At 40.4% G+C, this 26,425-nt stretch overlaps 3 protein-coding genes across 3 annotated transcripts in view; 1 reads left to right on the top strand and 2 right to left on the bottom strand.

Annotated features, from left to right (window-relative positions):
- LOC308080503 (secretin receptor-like) overlaps positions 1–13,172 on the top strand; it is a gene marked incomplete at both ends in the record, with an annotated part of 17,682 nt that extends 4,510 nt beyond the window's left edge. Inside the window, 10 exons of the mRNA XM_080422399.1 lie at positions 189–289; positions 758–864; positions 7,704–7,836; positions 10,327–10,480; positions 10,931–10,991; positions 11,200–11,269; positions 11,387–11,478; positions 11,820–11,961; positions 12,164–12,205; positions 12,981–13,172. Of these exons, the coding sequence (XP_080278525.1) occupies positions 189–289; positions 758–864; positions 7,704–7,836; positions 10,327–10,480; positions 10,931–10,991; positions 11,200–11,269; positions 11,387–11,478; positions 11,820–11,961; positions 12,164–12,205; positions 12,981–13,172 (1,094 nt within the window). The remainder of the gene's footprint in view (positions 1–188; positions 290–757; positions 865–7,703; positions 7,837–10,326; positions 10,481–10,930; positions 10,992–11,199; positions 11,270–11,386; positions 11,479–11,819; positions 11,962–12,163; positions 12,206–12,980) is intronic.
- Positions 13,173–15,262: 2,090 nt separating this feature from the next.
- Positions 15,263–18,702, bottom strand: LOC308080142 (acyl-CoA-binding protein-like). Its single transcript, XM_080421911.1, has 4 exons — positions 18,576–18,702; positions 17,382–17,499; positions 16,664–16,726; positions 15,263–15,785 (listed from the first exon to the last, which is right to left on the bottom strand). Exons 1-4 carry the CDS (start codon positions 18,579–18,581, stop codon positions 15,712–15,714), a joined length of 261 nt encoding a protein of 86 aa, XP_080278037.1. The 5' UTR covers positions 18,582–18,702; the 3' UTR covers positions 15,263–15,711.
- Positions 18,619–26,425, bottom strand: part of LOC308080141 (metalloreductase STEAP3-like) — a 26,337-nt gene continuing 18,530 nt past the window's right edge. Inside the window, exon 7 of the mRNA XM_080421910.1 lies at positions 18,619–18,702. The gene's annotated coding sequence lies outside the window, so the exon portion shown is untranslated. The remainder of the gene's footprint in view (positions 18,703–26,425) is intronic.

Here is a 26,425-nt window from a genome sequence, read left to right as displayed (position 1 = left end):
ACTTGTGGAGTTGTAGCCTATCGATCAACAGTGTACTGTTTAGTGTGTGTCATACAGACACACAATAAACAGTACAGCTGAATCTTGCTGCTATGTATTTATATGTGTGTGTGTATGTGTGCATGCGACACGTGTGTGTGTGCATGAGTGCATGTGTATTGATAGATATGTTTGTGGTGTTTTCTCAGGTAAAGTGTCTCGTAACTGCACAGTGAAAGGCTGGTCAGATCTTCTGTTGCCTCACGAGGACGCATGTGGATTCACCTTCAATGTCCACTCTCTGCCTGAGGTTTGAGAGCTTTATTGATGCATGCGCGCGCGCGTGTGTGTGTGTGTGTGTGTGTGTGTGTGTGTGTGTGTGTGTGTGTGTGTACTTGTACTGTCCTCACAAGTATAGTAGAATTTGAAAAATGCACATTGTGAGGACAATGTCCCTGGTCCTCACAAGAGAAATGGTTGTTTTCATGTTTTTTTATGGTTAAAAGGTTACAAATAGTAAAAGATTTGGGTTGGGGTTACGGTTGGGATTAGACATTAGGGGTTGGGGTTATTCCTGATTTATACTTAGTTGCATGCCAGAACATAGCAGATCTACAAGCTTACAACGCGTCGACAGGGTGACACGTTGTGAGCTTGTAGAACGGCTATGTCGGCTTTAGCGTTAGGGGTTAAAAAATGACAAAAAATGATAATAAAATGCATGAATAAAATCGCAACGTTAAAGGTCAAAGTCATCAGTCTGTTCTTGTTTCTGCAGTCTCCAGACCACATGTACTTCTACTATGTGAAAGCTATGTACACAGCGGGATACGCCCTGTCACTCATCTCCCTCGCCATCGCCGTGGCAATCCTCTGTATGTTTAGGTAAGCAGTCTGTATGTTGTTCACCAGCTTTGCTAATGCGTCATTTATGATCCTTTAAGATATCAGAGTACAGAACGTTCTTTAAAACCGGCCTGGGCAACAGTGGTGGAAAAAGTTAATTTGTCTAAGTACTGTAATAGTCCTGTAGCAAGTCCTCAAAAAAGCCCTTAGTTTTTGAGATACCCCCACCCGAGTTAGAACAAAACACAACCATGTTTTTTCTTATCTTTAGGGTCTCCCATTAATGAAATGGATTGTTGTGAAATTTTATTTTGGGGCAAAATTAGTTTTTTTGGCTATTCTTTAGAACTACCCCAATCTCTGAAAAAGGCAAATCCGAATAGGGCAAAGGTGACCAAATATGCTATAACTTGAGAATGCTCACTCTTATCTTCATAAAATTTGCTGAGGTATGAACCAGGTGTCTACCCTACATTACCAAAGAATTACCAGAATTACCAGAATGTAATTTAAATAAAGAAATACTGAAATATAGTCCTTTAAACATACCTTTAGTTTAGGCAGAAATTGTACTTTTGTAGTGAGGACTCCTCTACTTTCCCTCATTTAGAAAAAAACATACGTTTATGTCAAATAAGCTGTTACTGCAAAGCCTAAGATGCTATTAAACAATAACCAGTGGTTGTGTGGAGAGATCTAGTACAGTTTTATTGCAAATTAGACTTCTTTAGACATACCCCTTCTCTGGAAATAAAACATTATAGGTGGGTGCAAATATGGTTTGACCCAAAAATTATTAGAACAAAAGGTTTCTCAATGGTTTATTGTAGTATCAGGTGTACTTAATAACATATCAAAAGTTTACCAAAATCTGATCATTAGAAATGTCAAATTTCCAAGATGGCCGCCACCACTTCCTTAAAAGACCATTACTCCTTCATTATTTGCCCTACACAAGTAATTTTGGTGCCTAACCCCATGATGTTTTGGTGATCTAGGAATCCAATTAGCATATATAAATTATAGTCAAGTGATTATAAGTACAATTATATATTAAAGCAATTGGTTATAAGCATATTTAACAATGTAATTTGACATGTCTCCCTTTTCTACATGCCATAATGCCCAGGATTGGTGAATGTATCACCTATACATGTAATTCACATTCTGTTGAAGCTTTCTTTTGATACCAATAAGGATTAATTATTACTGGGTGGTACTGTGACATTTGTAAAAACATGGCTGCCAATGTGATAGATTGGGAATATTACACAAATCTTGGAAGAAATTCCTTACCGGGAAATTTCTTCACCAATTTGTTTGTAAAGGTGTCTGGTTCCCAAACTGGGGGTCCCCCAAATGATTTTGGGGGGTCCCCAGATGGTTAGCTTGATGTGCAACATTGTTCTCTCACTCAACAGTAAACAAACCAACATACTGTACAGTATAAGTGTATACAGGGTATCTACACATTTCTAAAGTTACAATTTAATTACTCTTAAGACTCAATTATCTCAAATATTAGGTAAGAAAAAGACAAACATTGTGAAAATAGCCGATGTACAAGCTCACAACGCTACACTCAAAAAAGATGGCCACTTGTCTGGTCTATGGGGAAGATGGACTCCTCAGTGGGGATACAGTGGAGAGAAATGGCCCCTTATGGGCTTAGAGGCGAACAGGCTTTTTGCATGTAGTTTAAAGGAGTTCACCCAAAAAATTACTTATTTTCTATTAATTACACACCCCATGAAGCCTTGATTTCATGGATTTATTTTTGTTTTTGTGGCATTCCTATAACAATAATTTGATGACGTGTGTATTTCCGGTAGGAGACACAAATAATCTACTTTGTGTCTCCTACCGGATACATTAGCCGGTAGGAGACGGGAATCAAATTATTAGCTTAGGAATGCGACAAAAACAAAAAAGAATCCATGGATTCAAGGCTTCATAGGGTGTGCAATTGATTGAAAATAAGTAATTTTTTGGGTGAACTACTCCTTTAAGCGCAAGGGGGCGGGGCCGCGGGGGGCGGGGCCGCGGGTGGCGGGTGGGGAGAGAGCCTGGCGACGCGAGCTATGTTAGTGCACTGAGTGGCAGTTGGGGCAAACGCAGTCCCCACAACATCATTTACGATTCTGTGCCTATCGGTACATAACTCGGACGGCGCTTAGTCGACTAGCAGACCATCGGCCGGTCGTCGCGGGCACTCGCGCCTGGAGGCGCTCGGGCGCGACTCCTCGGCCTCAAGGTCTGCTGAGTCGGCGCGCCTCCGTCATGGTCCAAAACTATACTTTATCGGCGAAAAAAGTAGTCTGCGGTTGTTTGAAAAATCGTAAATGATGTTGTGGGGACTGCGTTTGCCCCAACTGCCACTCAGTGCACTAACTAACATAGCTCGCGTCGCCAGGCTCTCTCCCCAGCCACCACCCGCGGCCCCGCCCCGTTGCGCTTAGACTGCATGCAAAAAGTCTGTTCGCGGCTTAGAGAGGGTGTGCAAGTCAGTACAGAGCTATCACAACATGTATCTAGTGTCTGGGTGTCTAGGCAGGGGTGGTGGAGGAGTGTGGCGTGGATAAGGTGCAGATGTGCTTGTCACAAACATCTCCTTATTCCTGAGACTAGTAGTTGTGTGAGGTTTTAGTGCAAAATTAATTTCACATGTCTTTATTTTGTGATTGGTACTGCTGGCAATAAGCTTGAACCTTGATCTTTTTTTCTGGATAATTTTAACAGCAAGAAGGTACGTATAGGGGACAGCCCATGACGCCCTGGGCTCCAGTCTCCCCATAGAATCCCAATCTAACCGACCTCCACACCCATAAGGGGCTGTGTCTATGCTGCTATCCAACAAACAAGCATTGCTTTTGGCAAACACCAAGTTTTTGTTCTGGAGCTGTTCTGGAGAGGGGAGAGGACGCTCTGAGCCATAATGATAAGTCAGTGGGGGCCCCTGGGAATATTAATGGTCAGCCACCACCGACTCTCCTGTGAGCCAGTCCGACATACACCCTTGTCTGCCTGACACACAGTCATGCACCACCACGTGGAGGTCTTACAACCACCACTATGGGGGGGCTGACCCTCCTCACGAACGCCTATGCCCACTCACGAGCGCCTATCTCAGGCATAGGAGCCAGCCAGACCTGCCAGGAGGTCCATTTGGGGCCAGCATACATACATATTTATATGACACAGTCTTGCAATATGTGGAGGTCTTACAACCACCACCACTGGGGACTGTCCTCACTACCTATGCTAACTCAAGAGAGCCTATCTCGGGGGTGCCTATCTCGGGAGCCAGCGTGGAGGTCCACTTGGGACCAGTGGGACTATCCAGTGAGCCAGGCGACATAGGGACACTCCTCTCAGCCTCACGCATTAGCTAAATTCCAATACCTTAATTTCTGCCTCCTCCTCACTCCGTCCTCCAGCGTGCTGTGACTTAGAAATCGTTTGCATCCCAAATGCTAATTTGCTTTTGGAGGAGCTGAGAACGAAGAGAGCGCAGGCTCCCTAAGCCACTTGGAGTGAGATCTGGCAAAGATACAAGTTTATCTTTCATGTATCGTTTGCAAAAAAATCGTTGAAATGGCGTATAATTTCTATTGGAGATTTTGCACATCGGACATGGGTGAGAGGAGAAACTCAGGGTCTCCTTGGCTCCTAACTTTGCTCTTCTGCGCTCCAAGTGCCCAGGGAGCAATCCAGTGACCCCCATACTCCCCTCTACCCACCTGAGGGGAACCTTAGGCCCACTAAACTCTAGACCAGACCCACCCCCCATACTCCCCTCTGTCTAGGCACCCAGTAGATACTCGGTTCTGACAGCTCTACACTAACCTCCATAACCACCCCCACCCCTCTTTGCACACTCACACTGATTGCCTTCCTAATGTGTTAAAACATCTATTTAATGTTTTTCAAAATCTTGTATCTACAAGATGGCACTGCGCTAAAAAAAATATATATATTCTCGTGTATGTAGGGGAGGAGTTATGAAGTTGGGTGGGTAAGGGGAGGGGTGCAGAGAGATTGGTTCATAATGCAAGAATTTTTTTTGGGGTGGGGTGTATAGTCAAAGATGAATTTAGTTTGGGCTAAATTTGATCCACAGAGCTATCCAAAACCTTTCAATATTGAAAACAATACTATCTATCAACTGACAATATTATCTGCCACCACCTTCTGAATTACTGCTAATTGCAATTTGTGACTATTAGTTTTGTTGTGTTTTGAGAATATCTTGAAGCCTTGTTCCAGTAAAATTTGGGGCAATGTTGAGGCAATTATGTATGTGAGCAAAGTACAGCACCATATTCAATCACACTCACACATGATTGCTGTGTGTGGCAGGGGCAACATGAAGCCATGTCATTAATTAATGGAAATATGAATTTATGATTTCAGTAAGAACTTTTTTATATACACATCCAAACCAAAGGTGCATAGATTAATTGATTTTGTTGAGAATTGCAGGCCTCAATACAGAGAAGCATTACACAAATGGAATACTGTGATTAGGGGTATGTCTAAAGAAGTCTCATTTGCAATAAAACTGTACTAGATCTCTCCACACAACCACTGGTTATTGTTTAATAGCATCTTAGGCTATGCAGTAACAGCTTATTTGACATAAATGTATGTTGTTTTTCTAAATGAGGGAAAGTAGAGGAGTCCTCACTACAAAAGTACAATTTCCGCCTGAACTAAAGGTATGTTTAAAGGACTATATTTCAGTATTTCTTTATGTAAATTACATTCTGACTATTTGGTGATGTATGGTAGACACCTGGTTCATACCTCAGCAAATTTGATGAAGATAAGAGTGAGCATTCTCAAGTTATAGCATATTTGGTCACCTTTGCCCTATTCGGATTTGCCTTTTTCAGAGATTGGGGTAGTTCTAAAGAATAGCCAAAAAAACTAATTTTGCCCCAAAATAAAATTTCACAACAATCCATTTCATTAATGGGAGACCCTAAAGATAAGAAAAAACATGGTTGTGGGTATCGGGTGTGGGTATCTCAAAATCTGAGGGCCTCTGCTACAGGACTATAACTCTTTCAGTGCCAATGAAATAAAAACATTATTGCGAACTTTGCCAGATTTTGTTTTTTGTTTTTTCAAAGAAAATAAAAAGTGCTTAGGAAGCGAGATACAGCCTTTTTCAGTTTTAGGTTAAACAAAGAGTGGATGGAGCTGCAAATCTTCAGATAATGATATCTTGGGTTCTGAACACTTTTTTTCAAAAAAAAAAAAAAAAAAAAAAGAATCTATTTTTTTTTTTTTTTTTTAAAACTCGGGATTTCTCGTTCTGGCACTGAGGGTATAACCCAAAAACTCGGGATAACTCGGGGTCTGGCACTGAGAGAGGTAGGGTAAGTGATTTTCTTTGGTTACAATAAGTGTTAAATAGCTTTAGATTGTGAAAGTACTTTGCTATAGAGTGTTACATTGTTCAGTAACAGGAGTCTCCATGTCTCTCCAGCTCTTTATTAAACAGAAAATGCATTTTCAGGTTGGAATACATCCGAACAGGATAGAGAACTCAGTCAGGATACAGATTAAACAAGTGAAATTGGAAGTGGTGACACAAATAAATGAGCAGACAAAATTGGAACTGAAACACTATAAAAATGAAGCTGATATATGGGTACTCTCTCCCGATTGGCTGAAATGTTGTCACCTACCTGAAAATGTATTATTAAAGAGCTGGAGAGACAGGGAGACCCATGTGACTGAACATTCTATAGCAATGATTACTATCAGAAACTAGTGCTTCAACCTTTTAACAAAAAAGCTTTTTGTTTGAACCAAAAAATATCCCTTACAGATTAAAGTACAATTTTGAGGTGCTTTTATCATTGTTCAATACTTCAAACTTCTACTCCACTACATCTCAGAGGCAAATATAGGCATTTTTTTTACTGAGCTGCTTCTGCTACAAAACCATGATCTTTGACTTGGTTCGATCTTTTGAGGACCAAATCAAATATCAAATACTGTTTTGATCATCTCTGAGTCAGCTCTAAAATATAGCCTTTTCTCACCTTTCTCACTTTAGAGAAGTTGTGCTTTTATATCCTCTAGGTTAGATTATTGCACTTCATCATATATACCACTCTCGATCAGAAGGCCCTTGAACCTCTCCAACTACAAAATGCGACTGCAAGACTTTTAACCAGAACTAGACAGAGAGACCATATCAAAACTAACTTATTTTTTTGCTGAATAGGCTCCCTGTCAACGTTCACATTGATCTGAAGATCTTCTTGATCATGTACAGTACAGTACAGTAACAGTATAGTACAGTGAAGGCCTTCATGCTATGGCTCCTTTATACATTTCTGAGCTTTTAAGTTTAACTTCATAGCAGCACTCTCGCATAGCCTCAGGTCAGATAGCTGTTCTGCTGTCAAAGGACACATGTAAAGGACGTGTGCTCTTTAATGTTTAAGCTCCTCCACTTTGGAACAGCCCCCTGATACTGTCCCAATGGCAAAATATCTCATGTTTTAAGTCAAAATTTAAAACACACATTTTTATTAACATGCTTTTAATTGATTTGATATCTTATTTGTTCTCTCTGTGGTTCTCTTATTTTAGATTATCTTGGACGATCTCTGATATCTTATGTTCAACACTTAACGTTAGTACGTTGTTATTATTATGATTACTATTATGAGCGTTGAAGACGAATAAGACGTATTATCTCCTGTACCATATCACTGTGAGATTTAGTTTAAGTAAGGCCACTTTTGATGATATCAATTAAAATATTTGACCAAACAGGAGACACAACGACACAATAAATGTTGCAACGCTGGTATGCATCCACATATTAACGTAATAAACATCTGTATTGTGTCCAGGAAGCTCCATTGTACCAGGAACTACATTCACATCCAGCTGTTTGTGTCCTTCATCTTGAGAGCCGTCTTCATCTTCATCAGAGACTCTCTGCTCTTCACGGATGAAGAGTTCTACCAATGCGACCATTACCCAGTAAGTAAATTATTATTAATACCCATAACATTTGCATAGCACTTACTGTATTACAAAGTGCTTGACGAAGACATAGGGCCTGTCCCACCTGTAGCACCCTCTAAAGCAGTGGTTCTCAAAGTGCTGTCCGGGGACCCCCAGGGGTCCTTGGGGGGGTTCCAGGGGGTCCCCAGCCAAATGTGTTAAAATAGCATCACAATCATTTTAACCACTTTTATACAAAAATAGCAGATATACAAGCTCATAGCACGGCACAGAGTGCCGCGCTATGAGCTTGTAGATATGAACATTTTTGCAAACCTTTGAATATATATTCTTTAAAGCGAACATTTGTAACTGAAATCTTTGCTTCTGGGGGTCCCTGGAACAAAATATTTTGAGATGGGGGTCCGCGGTCAAATACATATCATTTTGGGGGTCCTTGACATGACAACGTTTGAGAACCACTGCTCTAAAGCAGTGGTTCACACAGCACAGTACAGTAGGTGTGGCGGCTGCTGCGATATCCATCCCGACGTGCTGCTGAATTTGCTTGCTTCTGAATCGCTTATGTTAATAAATCATACCACATTCAAACTTTATTGGACCACTTAAACCCTATTCAAGTTTCACCCATTTTGGCAGTTTTTTTTTCACCAATAATGACATGCCCAGAACGGGAACACTTGGAGTCATGTGGTTAAATCCTAGACTAAACATTCATTTAATGAATAAGACTGTGTTTGCAATTCCTCAAGTCAAGCAAAGTGCATTGCAATAGAATGACTTAAAGCGGCACTATGTAACTTTTTTTAATGAATTTGTTTTAATTTTGTCCAATCTGTACCGGTAGAGTATGTTAAAACAATACAACTTATACAATTGGGGTGGTTGTATTTTGTCTCCCTGCTCTTCTATTGAGAAATTTAGATGGCGTCAAAGGTCATGGCTCACCTATAGACACAGGACCTGACACAAGATTAAATTAGCACTCGTGCAGGAAACCCGGGTTCAAATCCAGGGCAGGAGAGGAAGGTTACGTAGTGCAGCTTTAAGTTCTGTGACAGTCCATATAATTGCCAAGGGCAACAGTGAAATCTTGGTTTCCCCCAGTGAGCCGCTCCTCTCGCTTGTAAAATATGAAATGAATCCTCTCTTCTCCCGGCGCGCAGATACAACTCTAAAATGGATTGATTTATGAGTAAGGACTGTGCATTTGAGCGTGTGTGCTTTGACAAGCTAAAACCACCAAGTAATGACAAATGCCATAAAAGTCTTAACCATGACGAGCTAATACGACAAGCGTAATGCCTGCTGTAGACGGATCTTCTAGACTCTCTGACTGTACCTCCAGATGGGTGTACTCTGTACTACTGTGCCCTTCAACCATTCACAGGTACCCTTTCAATCCCCAGAAAGGGTGATTATAAGGGTATTTCAGCTTTATAATTAACATGAACAGTACTTTGGGGGACATAACTATGAACTGTATCCCACTGTATACCAGACAGTTCATAGTGGATTAAAAAAAAACATTGCTGTCAGTGGGTTTTGTCACATATGAAAGGCAATAAAAGATAAAATGTGGACTTCATTCATTATTAATATACATTTTTATTATTATAATCTTTTGGATAGATGATCAACTTGTTGGCTAGCACGATGAGTTAATGCTCAAATCTGTGTTGGTGTTAGCATCCCTTTTGTTGGCATGTCATAATAGTTGAACATTCGGCGAAGAGATTTGATGTAGGGGGGGGGCAAGGATAGACCTCAGGGGGACCCCAGTCAATGAAGTATAAAGGGTTTACGATCTTAAAAGAGACATACATCCAAGCTTTATATCCATCTGTAAAAATTACAAATGTATACACAAGCCTTTTTATGCACCACACACATCTGGAACAAACTCCCCAAAAAACGCAATTTTATGTTTTACTTTACTTCGTTTTTATTGCATCCTAATGTCATTTTATAATGTGTTTCCGTTGTTTGATGTTTTGTGTAAAGCACACTGAATTGCCTTGTTGTCGAAATGTACATGGGGTTTTCAACAGGGGGCCCGGGGGCCCTAGGCTATAGGGGGTAATATGAACTTTTTACGTTTAGTTTTTACATTAACCACTTCAACCCTATGGCATCCCTTTCTAAGAGGAACATTAGCCGACAATAGCAGATCTACAAGCTCACAACGCCTTGCAAACAAAGTACAGAGCCAAAGGTCAAGTTTACTTAGTATTGAGGGTTTAAGTGGTTAAATGTCTGACATAAACATAAAAAACATTGATTTACACAACGCTGATGATGATAGTCAACAAAGCTATCTATGAAATCGATGAAAAAGTTAAATTTGCAACACAATTTTGTACATTATATTAGGGGTCCCTGCTTCATCTCTCTCTCTCTGCTAAGGGGTCCTTGGCCTGAAAAACGTTGAAGACCCCTGTTGCTATAATAAATAAAGAAATAAACGTAGCTTGCCTTCTGTCCTGGTCATGGTGTGCGCTGCAGGTGGCATGTAAGGTGGTGCTGCTGTTCACCAACTACTCCATCCTGGCCAACTACAGCTGGCTGCTGGCGGAGGGACACTTCCTCTACACCCTGGTCAGCAGATCCTTCTTCTCGCTGAAGAAACACCTGGCCTGGTACATCGTCCTCGCCTGGGGTAGGGACAGCAGGATAGAACAAAGCTCTTAAATGTAACTTAAATTCAAACTAGTAAAAATGGCAGATCTACTGCGACGCGTTGTGAGCTTGTAGAGTGTCTAAATATGTTTTAAGTGGTTAATTCAGAATATATTTGTGTAACTTTGCGTCCCAGGGAGACACCAAATTTAAGTTTTTCGGTCTCCAGCAGAATAAGTTTGGAAACCGCTGATTGATTGATTGAATACTTCAGTAACAGTTTGCAAAGACAAGCAAAGACAAGCACAGTTCAATACAAGGTCTGTTAAGAGGATTTTAAACCCAAGAAAGCACTATGGCTTGTTTCCATTGGGGTCCTTTGTAGTCAATTCATCGCTATAAGTTTAATTAGATGTAACTGACTCTGTATAATTTTGCATACCGGTATTTTACATTCCATTTCAAGTCGATCGTATTTTTTTTGCTGCAGGTACGCCATTGATTGTTATCATAACCTGGGGTTGCGCCAAATATTTTTATGAAGATGAAGGGTAAGAATGATACGAATGTTTCACTTATATTTCAGTCCAGCCTCTTTGTTCTTAAAATCTAATTCACTTAGCAAACAAAGTGCTATAGACCTACAGTCTTATACAGTGTATACACTTAGTCGAATGTTATACGACTAGGCATATTAATAAATCGTGTAATAAGTGTTGTATAACATATTTTAAATTTCTTTTCATCTTATCGCCAAAGCTGCTGGGAAACAAGGAGACATGAGTGGATCTGGTGGATTCTACGAGTACCAGTGCTACCCTTCATATTTGTAAGTAAACTGAACTTTTTCCATTCTCTTCTGTTTGTATGTATTTATTTGATCCTCTTCTGAAGTTATTTGATCAGTGAAGTATAGCACGATAATCACATATTGACATTATTTCAGATGAACCTAGTCTTTTTCATCGGCATCATGAGGATTCTAGTGGGCAAACTGCGCCAGCCAGACGGACCCAGGAATGAATTCCATCAATATAAGTGAGCAGTGGTTCTGATACCTCATACTGTAGTACATTGGTTCTCAAGGTGGGGTCCGGGGACCCCCAGGGGTCCTTGGGGGGGGGGTACCAGGGGGTCCCCAGCAAAATTAGTTAATAAAGCGTCAGAATCAATATCTTATCTGATCCATATTTTATACCTTTGGCTATTCAAAAATAGCAGATATACAAGCTCATAGCACAGCACTGAGTGCCGAGCTATGAGTTTGTAGATCTGCTATTTTTTTTATCTTGAAAATGTGTGCAAATCTTAAATCTTTTTTTTTAAAGGTGAACATTTTTAACACAAATCTTTGCTTTTATTGGATTGTTTTCTTTGAGCGGGAGACTGATCAAATCCACATTCTTCCTGGTGGCACTGTTTGGTCTGCACTACATCCTTTTTGGCTTCCTACCTGTAAAACTCAACGGTTTGGTGTTCAAGATATGGAACTTTGCAGAACTGGCTCTGTCATCTACACAGGTATGATGGTGTGTGTGTGTGTGTGTGTGTGTGTGTGTGTGTGTGTGTGTGTGTGTGTGTTCTAAATCAAACTGGCCTTCATGTTCAGATATTGCAATATCCGAAACAGCCTCTAGGTGTCGCAAAAACATTATAAATGCTTGTAGATAAACAGCTCTGCTCATGAATGTTTTTGCAACATTTTCTCTTCTATTTCTCAAAGGGCTTCGTGGTGGCTGTTCTCTACTGTTTCATGAATGGAGAGGTAAGAAACTATGTGCGGGGGGACAAAACGTTTTTAAAAACTCTTAAAACTCATTAAAATTTGTAATATGAACATACAGGGTGAGAGTTTTATGAGTTTTTCTATATTAAGTCAAAGCATCCAGATGTTCTTAGCAGAGGTCAAATTACATAGAGATTAAAGAAATCAGTCCAACCTCTCCTATCCTGCCTTAGTATCTAACAAAGGCTTCATAATGTTATCAAATCGTCCATCCATGGTCCATCAACACTTAATCATGTCTCCAGGGCAGCCTTCTTGATCGTTCCCAACTAGTTACATGGAAGTGATAAAAATATGGAATAGCTGTGAAAATGATTTTAAAATGTGTAGCTCTATTTTCAAATTTAAGAAAATTTATAAAATGTATATGGTAATTAAATATAAAGTGTTATGATAAAAAATATATTCTGTAATATTTACAAAAATATAGAAATAGTCGTTTTTACTGATGGATGATTCTGCAATTGTTGTCCGTTTTATATAGCTTATTTAAAGTAATAAGGGTAGGCACTATAAGCCAAGGCTTCAGCCTACACCTTTTCGATCTAGCCGTTGTGTGCCGTTTTAAAACCTTGAAAATATTTCGATACATATTTTTTAAAGCAAACATTTGTAAAAGATTTTGTTCCAGGGACCCCCCTAGAAGCAAAGATTTGAGTTACAAATGTTCGCTTAAAAAAAAAAAGATTACAACTAAAATCTTGTCACTTTCTCTGCCCCCCCCCCCCCACACACCCCCTACCCCCTCTCTCAGGTGCAGCATGAGATCCAGCGGCGGTGGAGGAGGTGGCGGCTGAGGCAGAACCTCCCCCATCGGACCCCCCGGCAGAACCACGGCTCCATCAGCCAGAGCGGCTCTGCCCTCACACAGGTCACCCTGCTGCCCTGCACTCCTCCACTCGGCCCGGCAGCCACCCAACACCCGGTGGACACCGTCCGCATGTGACTCAACTAGTGTTCCATTTTGACAGCAAATGTTGTATTTAGTTTTAGTCATAGTCTGAATGAAATTCCATTTAATTTCAGTCATATTTTAGTCATCTGAAAAGTTTTAGTCTAGTTTTAGTTGACTAAATAAGATATTGTTGACTAAATCTACAGTTGATTTTGTCGACTAAAATGTATTTTGACGGGCCTTGGTGGCGTCGTTTTCCACTTGGTTGCATGCTGAAAATAGCCGATCTACAAGCTCAGCACGACACGTTGTGAGCTTGTAGATCTGCTATTTTCAGAGCGCAACACCCGAGCACAACCAAACATAAAATGACTTAGTTCTTAACGTAGTCTTAGTTCTACTGGATCTCTTCTCCACTAGTCCCTCACTAACATTTTAGTCTAGTTTTTAATTGTTGACAAAATCGTCAATATATTTAGTCTTAGTTATCATAGCTTAGTTTTTTTGTTTTTTTGTTTTCGTCAGTGAAAAAAGGTAGTCAAACATTTTCCTCTTAGTTTTAGTCGACGAAATCAACACTGGACTCAACTCTACATCGAGTTGTGAGCTTGTAAATGAGGCTATTTTCGGCAAAGAGATTTGACACTTTGACACCAAATTGTATTTGCCCGCGCCACCATCATCTCAAAACATGTTTTGTGCTCGGCACCCCAGAAGCAAAGATTAGTGTTAAACACAAAAACGCTTTTTTAAAACAATATTCAGATTTGCACAAATTGTCTCGATTTTTTGCAAAAATAGCAATCTACAAGCTCATATCTCCAGTTATTTGAATGGCCAAAGTATAAAATATGGTTAAAGTGATATAAAAATGATTGTGACGCTATATTAACCAATTTAGCCAACCCCTGGAACCTCCTAAGGACCCCACTTTGAGAACCACCCCGGTCGTGGAATTCAATTTCATTTTTCATGAAATTGAATTCCACGACCGGGGTGGTTTACCCAGGCCAGAAGAAAGGAGGGAATCAAAGATAGACTCCTGTGGAACCCCGTCAATAAAGTAGTATATATAAGAAATGACAGAAGATGGGAGACAACACAAATACAATGACGCAATTCCCTTGGTGATTTTGGTGAGAGATCCATCCGTCCTCTATGTGAATATCATTTCAAATCCCTGCCCTGGATGTACAGTAGAGTGTGTGTGGTGGACAAAGGCAAAGAAACATCTGCCGAAGTGTTACAAATGCATTTCTAAACGAGAATGTGCCATGAACACAGTTGGTGAAATGAAGAGCCTGTCCGTTCCGTTCCAAGCGTTGGACTTCCCTCGCCTAGTGTTGTGAAACTCCAGACTCTTGCTGACAGATGGCTTTGAGCAGAGGAGCTACTTGGGAATTCACGACGTATACCCACCGAATCCCCCGATATTCTAATAAAACGGCATCTCTATAAACCATGGCATGTTTGGGAGAGCCCCCTGTCAGCTCGGGGTCACCGGGATCTTCTTACAAACGCTTTCACCCTTGTTGTTTGGGGGCACAGAGCTGCACGGTCCATCCATGTGGCTATATGGTGGGATTTCTCTACAGAGGGAGACCTATGGGGACTGTGAGGATTTCAGACTGCTCCACAGACCTTTGGAACCAGTGTTTCTCAAAACCTTTTCATTTCAAGGATATTCATGATTATACCACGGACCCCCATTTGTGTTCATTGAACCCCGACAAGTGTACAAATGGAACCAACTGAACCAACAAACCAACATACAGTATAAGTGTACACAGGGTATCTGTAAATAATAATGACTTTTAAGACCTTTTTAATACCAAATTGGGCAAACATTGTGAAAATAGCCGAGCTACAAGCTTACAACGCCTCACAGTTGTGTAATGTAACTATATGTAATACCTACAATTCCAAGTGCTTGTCAGGGTGGGGAGTCCCAAGTTCAGTGATTATTTTGGGGGGGGTCACAGCCTGAAAGGTTGGACTGAGCGGCAGGTTGTGTGAGATGAAGAAACTCCATCCTCTCGTCTTTATTTATTCAGGTCTTCATGTCATGACCGTCATCTTTTATACAAAATGTGTATTACTGCATTTGTTTTTGTTAAAAAAAGAAATCAATGTCAAATATGCACAGCCGAAAGATTTATTCTTGCACCATGCAATTCATTGTGTATGAATTAAATAAATTACAATGGTAAGAGGGTTGCGGCAAATCATCACTGACATTTTGTTTTAACCTTACTTGGAAAACCAAATGGCTGAGTGGCAAGACATGGAGGTTTTCTACACAGCAAACCCCATCTCTCTGGTAGTCCAAGAAATACAAAACAATCGCCAACAACTCTAAGGCAACCCTAGACTGGTAAACCATCCCGGTTGCGTGAATTCACGCTATGGTTTACCAGGCTAACCCAACCCAACTCTGATACCACTTAAGGAAACAGTACCATTTTCAAAATTGTTCTTGTTTTCTTTTTAAAGGACCAGGGCAAAGATGTGGGGTGGGTTACTGTTTTTGGGATGTTTATCAGTGACAATAAACACTAGTGGACCATTGTTAATACAGCATCTAGAGGATTTACAAGCCATATTTTGCCTTCATCTCCTCCACAAAATTAATGTAGGCAGTCGTCGCTTCGTCTTTGGACAGACCTGGAAAACACAAACGCCTGTTAGTCCTTGATCTTCGGGGGGGGGGGGTAAAATAAGCCGTCTTCATGTTTATGTTTTTAACCATTAAGACCTGAGGCCAAATTCTATATATTTGGCAGAGGACCCCCATCTGAAAATGTTTTGTGCCAGGGACCCCCAGAAGAGAAGATTTGTGTTTAAAAAAAAAGAAAAAGAAACAAGATTTTTCTAAAATGTTCAAAAATAGCAGATGTACAAGCTCGCAGCGCGGCACGAAGTGACGGGCTGTGAGCTTGTATATGTTGCTATAGATTAAATGACACAGATGCTTTCCCGGTTTTAATGGGTTAAATTAGCCCCTCTCAGTGATCTGATTCAGAGTCTTCCTCAGCATCTACACTCTGAGGATTATTTGAGAAACCTGTCAGCCATGTCATTGATCTAATAAACGTGTGCTGTACTGTAGTTCTCTGCTTAAGTCTTTTGGGATGCCATTGTTTTTTTCCTGCCTGCAAAACAGCTTTGGCAGCTCATAAACAAAACAAAATCCATGTCTTTAACTAGTCTGGACTCTGGAAGTGTAAAAATGTACATGTAGCATCCATTTTTAGATTTTTAAATGAACACTCCAGATGTGACTGTATGTTGAGCTTTTAAGTTCCGATCAAATATGTAAAAGTCTGTCAAGTGTGATGTTTTGGTTTTTTGTTTTTTTTTGACAAATGAAAACATTTCAAGATCTGATCAGTTCAATACTAACATTTACATTATTTCTATTCTAATCCCAACTGTAATAATGGAACTCCACAAAAGCTGTCTGTCCTGTAGAACTGGCTGATAAAGCTGTATCCCAACAAAGTGTCATGAACCATATTGTCCAGGTTGTTTTATTAGCCCACCTTTCTGTTTACTCCAGGAGTCCCATTTTGTACGGCCAGCAAAGTTCAGGATTCCTGGACGCTCTGTGGAAAAAAAACATTAACCCATTCAATCCGTGAATGCATCTCTGTCGTTTTAGATTTAATTAGCTATTCAAAAATGTAGATGTACACATTTGAATTTTTGTTTTTCAAAAACAGCAGATCTACAAGCTCATAGCGCAGCGCTACGAGCTTGTATCTGCTATTTTTTAATAGCCAAAGAAATCTAAAGTGACACAGATGCGTCCCCGGAATTAATGGGTCAAAGTGGTATCCAACATATTTTTATCTAGCAAGGGTGAGCAACACATCTCACTCGCTGTCTCTCTCTCTGATATGTCATTATACTGCCTTTTTCATCTGTAGAAAGTACATAGAAACATACGTTTCCCACTTTTGCTTTTGACAGGATTTTTCTAACCTATTCTGGGCATGTCATAATATAGGCGAATATATGGCAAAAACAGCGCTACTATTTTCAAATAAATTTGGTGTAAAGGGGAAAAACGGAGGGGGGCCAAGTACAGACCCCTGGGGGTTTTAAGTGGTCAAGTAAAATGCAAGATTCAACATTTGTGTGACGCCATAGTATGATCACGTAGGGCGTTAATGTACAAAAAAAAACATAGAATATGGAGATAAGAGGTTTCTGCCCGACAGCAACGATGTCATATCAAGTGGATATAGATCAACTCACCATGGTCAACATCTCCAACGGTGGCTTGCTTGTACAGACCGTAGCATGTAGACAGCTCAGCATTGTTCGGTCTCGTCTTCAGTACCTTCACTTCCTCCGCGGCTTTCTCAAAGGCAGTCTATAGATCACAATCACACGTATATAAAAACACACCATGTGTCACCTTCTAGGAAATGTACCCTTTTGTCTGCTCGTAATGCAAGATGGACATGATTACTGTGAGAGCAGCAGGGCTCAGAACCTGTCAGGTAAGAAAAGTAGGATTACAGGCCTAGTAGTAAAATGGAAGGATTTCAAATACCTCCTCTCCTGTGAAACTTTGTGCTAGCGTTGAAACTAGCACAAAGTGATTTGTAATGCATTTATTGATATATTAACACACACACACACACACACACACACACACACTTTGATTAACCATTTAATCCCTAGTTTATACTGTCATACTACAGTGCTGAGCAAAGTTAGCCGATCTACAAGCTCACCATGCATCGCATTACAAGTGAGCGCAATATATATATACTGTATATATATATATTTATCAATTAAATCGATCAGTTCAATTAACTGCTGCACCCCTACGTTCTGCTTTATTGATGATGTATTGATGTTATAGAGAAGGGAGAGCAGAGGAGGATAGGAGAGTAACAATGGCCTCATGCACAACAGGTGTGGCATCACACCGAGCTCAGAGTTTGACTCAGGCCAGGTGACACTGCTTAAATCAACACACCATCACCCACCCTACACACCTTCACCAAGCCAACAAATTATACTGCCAGAATCAGGTTCTGCCAATAGTACCTGTACGTTATGCATAGTTCTGATTTAAAAGAAGTACCATTTAGAGTATGGTGTTACACTTCATACTGCACATAGTAAAATCTGGACCTGAAATGGATTTTTTTTTACACTTTAGACTTAAATCAACACACCAGATTGTATTGTGCATTTTCAGTGTGTGTAACAAAACAGCACAGCACACAGTGCAACCCACATTTAACATAACTAAGACAATTGTGTAAAGCAATTCCTGTTAGTCAACAACCACCTTAAACACTGAATCGTTGAAGTTATAACTTAACATCTTAGAATCTACAGACATGGAACAGTTGCTTATTAAACTCCTAATATTCTCAAAAATGTAACAAATACTCAACTCATAGTAGCCAAGACAATGAAGACATTACTTACAGACATGTTGAGAGCTAGACAGACAGGCACACCTTGCAGTGACCCAGTCAGACTCCCTCAGGTAGTGTAGGCCGTCCAACCAGTCCTGCAGCTGGGAGACGTTTGGTTCTAGCTGCACCCCTATTGGCTGGATTAAGCGAAAGGAGGAGTCTGTCAAGTCAACAGACCCGGTCAACTCTGGCATAATGAGGTTACAAATGAACCTGTAGTGCAACTCACCATTCCTCATTCGGGTCTGGTCTTTTGATGTCGAGTGTAGTATTGTAGTCTACCCTACAATACTACAGTCTCCTGTAGTCAGGAGAGCAACCGACCACCACCAGACAGGGTTGCCAGATCTGCTTATTATAAGTAATAATTTCCCAGCAAGATTGTATTTTCAAATAGCTGATGTATATGTTAAAGTGCTCATGTGGCCCATAGTCGCTTATTTTGGGCTGGTTTTCCTAGACCTGGTTGCTTGTTTCTCTCACAGAATCTGGCAACACTGCCACCAGACATGGTCAATTTCGTCTAGAGCTAGAGAAAGTCGGTCTTCTCTACAGCAGTGGTTCTCAAACATTTTTATTTTCAAGGACCCCCCATAGCTCTGAGAGTCAATGTCCATGTGGACCCCCCCCTCAAGGAACCCTGAGCAGACCACATTGAGAACCACTGCTCTACATCAGTGGTTCTCAAACTTGTTTGTGCCGCCTGCTGCGGACCCCCAAATTGATATGTATTTGGCCACGGACCCCCATCTGAAAATGTTTTGTGCCAGGGACCGCCAGAAGAGAAGATTTGTGTTAAAAAAAAATGCGAGACAGTTCACCCCAAAAAAAATACTTATTTTCTATCAATTACTCACCCCATGGAGACTTGAATTCATGGATATTGTTTTAGTTTTTGTCACATTCCTAGCCAATAATTTGATGACTAGCAGTGGGTTCCGGTAGGATACACAAAGGAGACTCTTCGTGTCTCCTTTGTCATTTTTGGGGGTGAACTATCCCTTTAAAACATCAGAAAGATAACAACTAAAGAAGGCCTACATTTGCCGTGTCTTGCATTCCACAACGATCACGTCATCATCTGTCGTCTCTTGAACAGATTGGACGGATGCATGCGGTACGTGTTCCAATATGCATACCCAGCACAATCTCTGCACACAGCGTGGAGAGGATCATAGCAAGCCTGGAGGAATGCAAGTCACGTTTGGTATGCCTCTAAAAGAGACAAGCGTAGGCCTACTGCTAAGCTCCAGATGAGGTACTGTATGATGTGTTTCTACAAAAACACATCATACAATAGGGTATTTTAATTTCCCTATATGAAAGTGTACGTTTTTGTGTAAATGTATGTGCCATGCTAATATTGTGTTATACTGTTATGTATAGTTTGCTTTCAAGTACATGTCCTGATGTAATCTGTTGTTTAATATGTTTGCCAAATTGTCCTGTTTTCTTTTCTTTTTTGTTTTTCTTAGTGTTTTCTCTTGTTGTTTGATTTTGGTTTATTTGCTGCCAAAATGATGACTGTAAAGATTTCTCTGCAGAAAAGCAAATATACATCCATGTTCTGGGGGGGAAAAAAGAGACAAGCGTCCTGCAATAAATCAGTGGTTCTCAAACTGTGGGTCTGGACCCCAAAGAGGGTCCCCAGAGGATGTTCTTAATGTGCAACACTGTTTTCTCACTCAACAGTAAACAAACCAACGTACAGTTATAAGTGTACACAGAGTGTCTGCACATTTCTAAAGTGTCAATTTAAGGACTTAAGACCTTTTTAATACCTCTAAAGTGAAACGAAACTGAAAAACTAGAAAAAGTGCTCCTCGGAGCACAGGTCTCCGCCAGGTCAGGTAGGTTATTGTGGCCTCCTGGTGGCGCTATAATAGGCCAATGTTTAAAGGGTGCCATTTGTTCTTGGGCCTTGCACGGCAATCGGACACTGCATTCATGGTTTGAGGCATTTTGTGCAAAAAAAAAGTTTTGCTAAATTAGACCTGCTGGTGGCGCTATAACAGGCCAATGTTAAAAGGGTGGCATTAGTTCCCAACATAGTGTGAATGTGCGTGCAAAGTTTGACCGCAATCGGACGGTGCGTTCATGATTGTTCAAAACAAGCCACTACAGCAAACTTTAGATGTCAATCTTAGCCAATGAGGATGGAACATGAAAAATCAAACACATCCGTCTTGATCACATGACTATGGAGATCATGTGTACTGATTTGCGTGAAATTTTGATAAAATTGGAAGGAGTAATATTAAAAAAAATGTTTTACATAAGTCGGCCTCCTGGTGGCGCTATAAAAGGCAGATGTGAAAAATGCAGGGTAAAGGTTTTTCCTTTACCTCTAGGGAGTGCGCATACAAAGTTTTAAACAGATCGGTGCAGTTATAGGTAAAAACATGAATCGGCCTGTTATAGCGCCACCATGAGGCTGATTTGAAAATTTGTGGCATTTATTCCTCGGCATAGTGGGAATGTGCGTGCAAAGTTTCACGGAAATTGCATGCTGTGTTCATGATTTGAGGCATTTTGTTGAAAACGGAGCACTCCTGTAAACTTTGGAAGCCATTTTGAGCCAATCAGGATGGAATATGAAAGATCTGAAAGACACATTTTGTTTAATGACTATAGAGATACTGTGTACCGACTTGCGAGATTTTTGGACAAAATCTGTAGGAGTACTGTCAAAAAATATGTTTTGCACAAATCGGCCACCTGGTGGCGCTATAAAAGGCCCATGTGAAAAATTTGGGGCAGAAGTTCGGAATTGGCATCCAGGGAGTGTGTGTGCACAGTTTCGCTGCGATCAAGCCAATGGTGGCGGAGATTAGCTGCTCACAGACGGACACACACACACACACACACACACACACACGGACGGACGGACGGACGGACGGACAAACGGACGGAGGGTAAAACATACTCTCTGGCGGAGACAATAAGACCATTACTGCATCAAAGGTAATCAACAAACTATACTATAAATAATTGTCAAATATTGACCTAAGAAAGAGGCAAACATTGTGAAAATAGCTGATCTACAAGCTATTTTCACAATGTCTTTCTGTGGAACCGAGTCAAACTAAATGTAATGCCTCAACTCCCACAATCCCACAACTCCCACAAGTGCTTGTCAGGGTGGGGGGTCCCCAGTTCAAATTGAATTATTTTGGGGGGTCACGGCCTTAAAGGTTTGAGAACCACTGCAATAAATAACACTGCACTGCATCTACTCATAGAGCAGTGGTTCTCAACCTTTTTCTGGATCAGGGCCCACTTGAAAATCTCGAAAGCGTTCGTGGCCCACCCATCTGACAGTGACCATTTAACACGGCAGCCATATTGGATGCAATCAATCCATTGCGGAACTAATATAATATACTTTAAGTTATCCTAATTATATGTATCACAATTTTTTAACATAAAAATATTAGGTTTTTAATTTATTTTTTACCCCCTTTTCTCCCCGATTTAGTCATTTTGACAATTGATTCCTCCCCACACACATTTCTGGTTGTTACTGCTGTTGTATCCTTCCGCCCAACACTCTCCGCTGACGGGACTTTCTTTAGTGTTTCGCCCAGGTGGGCTTTGTTACATGCCTAAACCTGTTGACAAGGATGAGGCCGCACAGCTCTTAGCCACGATGCAGAAAGTTTAATTAGAATGAAATTAAACTAACGTTTCGACAACACAGATGCCTAATCTAATTGTGATGCCTTTGATACATGCCTAAACCTAACCCTATAACCCACTGGTTCCCAAACCTTTTTAGTCATGACCCAAAAGAGAAATGTGATGTCTTCCCGGGACCCGAACTAGTGAAAATAGCCGATCTACAAGCTCACAACGAGTCGCGATGTGGCGTGTTGTGAGCTTGTAGATCTGCTATTTTCACTACTTTAAAAAAAAATGGAATTTAGATTTATTTTAATGAATTATTGTTAAAAAAAAAAAGCTAAAAAAGGAATTGAAAATCTTTTGAAATAAATATATATTTTTCATAAATAAAAAATATTTACTTGCGAGTCCGACCCACAAATGGGCGACAAATATTACCCTCCCGCCTGGCTTCCCTCCCTCGAACACGAGCCAATTGTGAAAAAAGGTGTTTTGCCTATTATTTGGGGGTCCACTTACAATCTCCTCACACACCCTCAGTGCGCCCCGGCCCATATGTTGGGAATCGATGATCTGGAGCTTAAAGCTGCATTACTCTCAAGTCTCTATCAGTATAACAGGGTAAATGTAGTAGCAGCAATCATTCTTCCATTAGACATGAGCTACAAGTATTTTCTACCACAAGATGGCAGCATTCACAAGGTAATTGTACTTGAAAGGAGAAAGAAGTCACTAATGGGTTCTTCTCACCATTCAGCTGTACATGGTCTGATTGATCGATTAACAAATGAATGAATACTAATATCTAAACGCTATACGTTTCATTACTAAAAAAAATATCAATAAAGTTCAGACAAGAAGGTATAGATACAGAAAATAAGGTTTATTCTATAGGTCCTACACATTTCAATCATGAAAATTATTTACATTCACTTCATTAGGATGGAGTGCCTGACGAGGCTGACTTTCATTATGATCTGAAACAAATGACAACCCAGTCCTTATGCCTTCAGTGAGGAATCCTGATTTATACTGAGTTGCACGATGGTGTCCTGTGCCGAAAATAAGAGATCTACAAGGCATTGTGGCTTGTAGACAGTGGTGGAAAAAGTACTGCATTTTTTTACTTAAGTAAAAGTATCAATACCACAATGTAGAAGTACTCTGTTACAAGTAAAAGGCCTGTGTTCAAAATGTTACTTGAGAAAAAGTACAAAAGTATTGGCATCAAAATGTACTTGAAGTACCAAAAGTAAAAGTACTAAACTGTTTGAAAATAGCAGAGCTACAAGCTCACAACGCGTCGCGATGCGACGCGTTGTGAGCTTGTAGATCGGCTATTTTCAAATAGCCTATGTATAAAATAGGGGATTAAGTGGTTAATGTGTGTTTTATAATAATAATAATTTAAATCTGCAAAGTAACTAGTAACTAAAGTTTTTAAATAATTGTAGCGGAGTAAAAGTATAATATTTGCCTCTAAGATGCAGTGGAGTAGAAGTAAAAGTATAGACAATTGGAAATACTCCAGTAAAGTAAAATTACCTCAAAATTGTACTTATGTACAGTACTTGAGTAAATGTACTTAGTTACTTTACACCACTGCTTGTAGATTGGCTTATTTGTGGTGCGGGACACTGTCTCATGAACAGAGTATAACTCAGGCTGAAGTGTTCTCTACGTTATGAAAGCTTTATGATTGTTCATCAAATTCCAGTTCCAGGTACCAGTTCTCACAACAGCAGGTCAGTTTTAGTAAACAATAAACTAGTACAAACCAGTTAAATTATTATCATTTCAATTATTTTTAAATAACACAGCAATGTGACATGACTTTTTGTTTGAGTCTGGCTGCAGCAATGATTGTTTTGACTTTGGATTTGTTTTCATTTGGCACATTAGTGCTTGACAACACTACACGTACTTTGTGTAATTGTTATAGTACCAGGGAATTATTATAGTGCATTAAAGTTATTCAATGTATAAACTGAACAATGAAAAAATAAAACAAAACAAAACAAAACAAAACTACAGATTGGCATTATGTCCCATAAAAGAGATTTCTTTAAGACCTCATGATGCTAGCCTGGAGAGGTGCAGGTTGGAAATGCCATCCCCCCTGGTGGCGTCTTATTTTGAGGCTTTATTATTTGTCTGGTGTCGAAGCCTCTGGGAAACGTTTCTCAGTGCCCATAAAATCAGAGTAGGTTCTACAGGTAGAGTTGTGGTGCGTTCTCGCCCTTGTCAGCAATGCCAATAGGAACAAACCATTCAATGAGCTAAGAACACAGTCCGTATCTGTCACTTCACTTTGGAACTCATTATGGGTGGTCAGTTAAATTTCTTCGCTCTTTGGTCCATCACTGGTGCTCCCCGCCAGTTTCTCTGTAATTCCAAAAGGAGTTTACAAGCCACCCTTGGTCTTGGAGAGTGGACCTCGTCCTCCATATCCTCCGTATCCGTGGAGGTTCAGGTCGGCGAGAAGACCCAACATATTGGGACACTGTCACTGCAAAACAGCTGGTCTCTCACTTGGGATGGAGATTGGGACCCCAAAGTTGTGGCAGCAGCGCTGGCGCAAGAGAGCAGAGGAGTTTATGGGAAGATCAAGCTTAAAGTTTGCAGAGAGAACACTCCCTCCCTCCTCGCATTTGGGAGACAGTGTTTTCTATTCTGAGCTTCAAGCTGAGAGTCTACTTGGGGCAAGTGATCAGCGTCTTTCTTGGCCACAGGATATGACTGCCGCAATTCCAAGGAGAGGCCAGACTATGTGGAGTTCAATTGAAGGCACAGAAAAAGGTCCAAGCCCCAAGAAAATTAAGATCTTAGGAGGAAAAGGACGAGAAGAAAACGCAGAGCAGAAAGAAGATTCCACAGCGTTATGTCTTTCAGTGTGTCCATCAGCACGCTGGAGACATGGCATGTGTTTGACTGACCATCATACAGCCGTCGTGATTGGAGGGGAGACGTCTGTGACCAGTCAAGCACACTGCAAGGATTCTCTGTGGAAGCTTGACACAGACAATGACTGCTGGTTCCCCATGAACTCCTCACTCAGCAACGTATGACCCTGAATCCAACTTGATCTGTGTGTATGGTGGCTTTGGTGAGGTCTGAGGTGAATGTAATGCACAATCTATGTAAAGCGCTTTCGATAAAAGCGCTATATAAATGCACCATTTTACATTGAATTTAGATTTCCCCTGATGCATCAGTACAGGCGGAGATCTCTGATTGTCTGACAGACTAAAGCTTAAATGCATGAAGTCTGCTGTTCTGTTTGTTTACACAAAATGTGAACTAGAATGAATAGTGTCAAAGTCTAAACTTTGTTAAAAAAAAAGACTTTTCTGAATATTTAGTATGAGACCATGGCTACTGTAGTTTGAAAACAAAGTCGTTTGCTTAAAACAAAATGCATGCAAGATTATTTTAATCTTTACAGTTACTGGTCCTGTTTAAGATAACCAAGACGGAACAAGTGTATGCATATACTATATACTTGTACTAATTACTAAAGTCAACTTATTACCACCTTTATTCAGTGTGTTAATGTGTTCAGTGGTTCTAGTGTGGTTTGCATGCCTATGTCTATCATGTGCTCAGTAAGAGAATATGAGGTAGATCTATTCTTTTAGACTACCAGCCCTCATTACTGATGCTGTGAAAAGCGTTTCGAAGAAGCTTGACGACACCAGACTGATAATGAAAGTGGATGGACCTCTCCAGGCCATCATCTCACAGATCCAACACGAAAATGCTGAAATGCATCAGCGTAAACAAGAGAACAGAAAAGGAAGCACTTGCATAAGAAGGCAGCAGACTTGAGGCCATGTGTGACTCTGCCACGAGCCACACTGTAATATTTGGTTTAAAGAGCAGGATGTATTTAGTATGCAGACCCCAAGCATAAAGAGGAGTCCTCTATATCTGCAACAAAGGCAGGGAGTCTATGAACACCAACAACAATGTACAAAAACTATTATTATAAAGAACCAATGGCAAAGTATTGATAAGCTCAGTTATAAAAAGGGATTTACAACAGCAGAGTCAATGTCAGTGATCTACAAGCTTACTATGCGTCACAACTAAATCAAGCCTAACCCTGTAGTCCGACTTCCTGAACAAACTTCAAAACATAAAACAGGAGTCTTCTTCTGGTTCTAGATGGAACCATTAACCGAAGAGAAGCAGTGCGACAACATAAAGAAATAAGAAAATACATTAAATATATAT

The sequence above is a fragment of the Gymnoscopelus braueri genome (assembly GCF_963280865.1).
Source record: "Gymnoscopelus braueri genome assembly, chromosome: 24".
In the NCBI taxonomy this organism is placed as follows: domain Eukaryota; kingdom Metazoa; phylum Chordata; class Actinopteri; order Myctophiformes; family Myctophidae; genus Gymnoscopelus; species Gymnoscopelus braueri.
Note: the sequence above shows the minus strand (reverse complement) of the source record. Positions and strands in the feature narration are given on the sequence as shown.

Bases quoted from the DNA above. Each gene is read 5' to 3' on its own strand.
- LOC308080142 (XM_080421911.1), bottom strand. The intron at 16,727-17,381 runs GTGAGTTGATCT...TTTTTTCCACAG, and splicing joins CGTTGGAGATGTTGACCATG to AGCGTCCAGGAATCCTGAAC. The intron at 15,786-16,663 runs GTGGGCTAATAA...TGTGTTTTCCAG, and splicing joins CTCCTGGAGTAAACAGAAAG to GTCTGTCCAAAGACGAAGCG.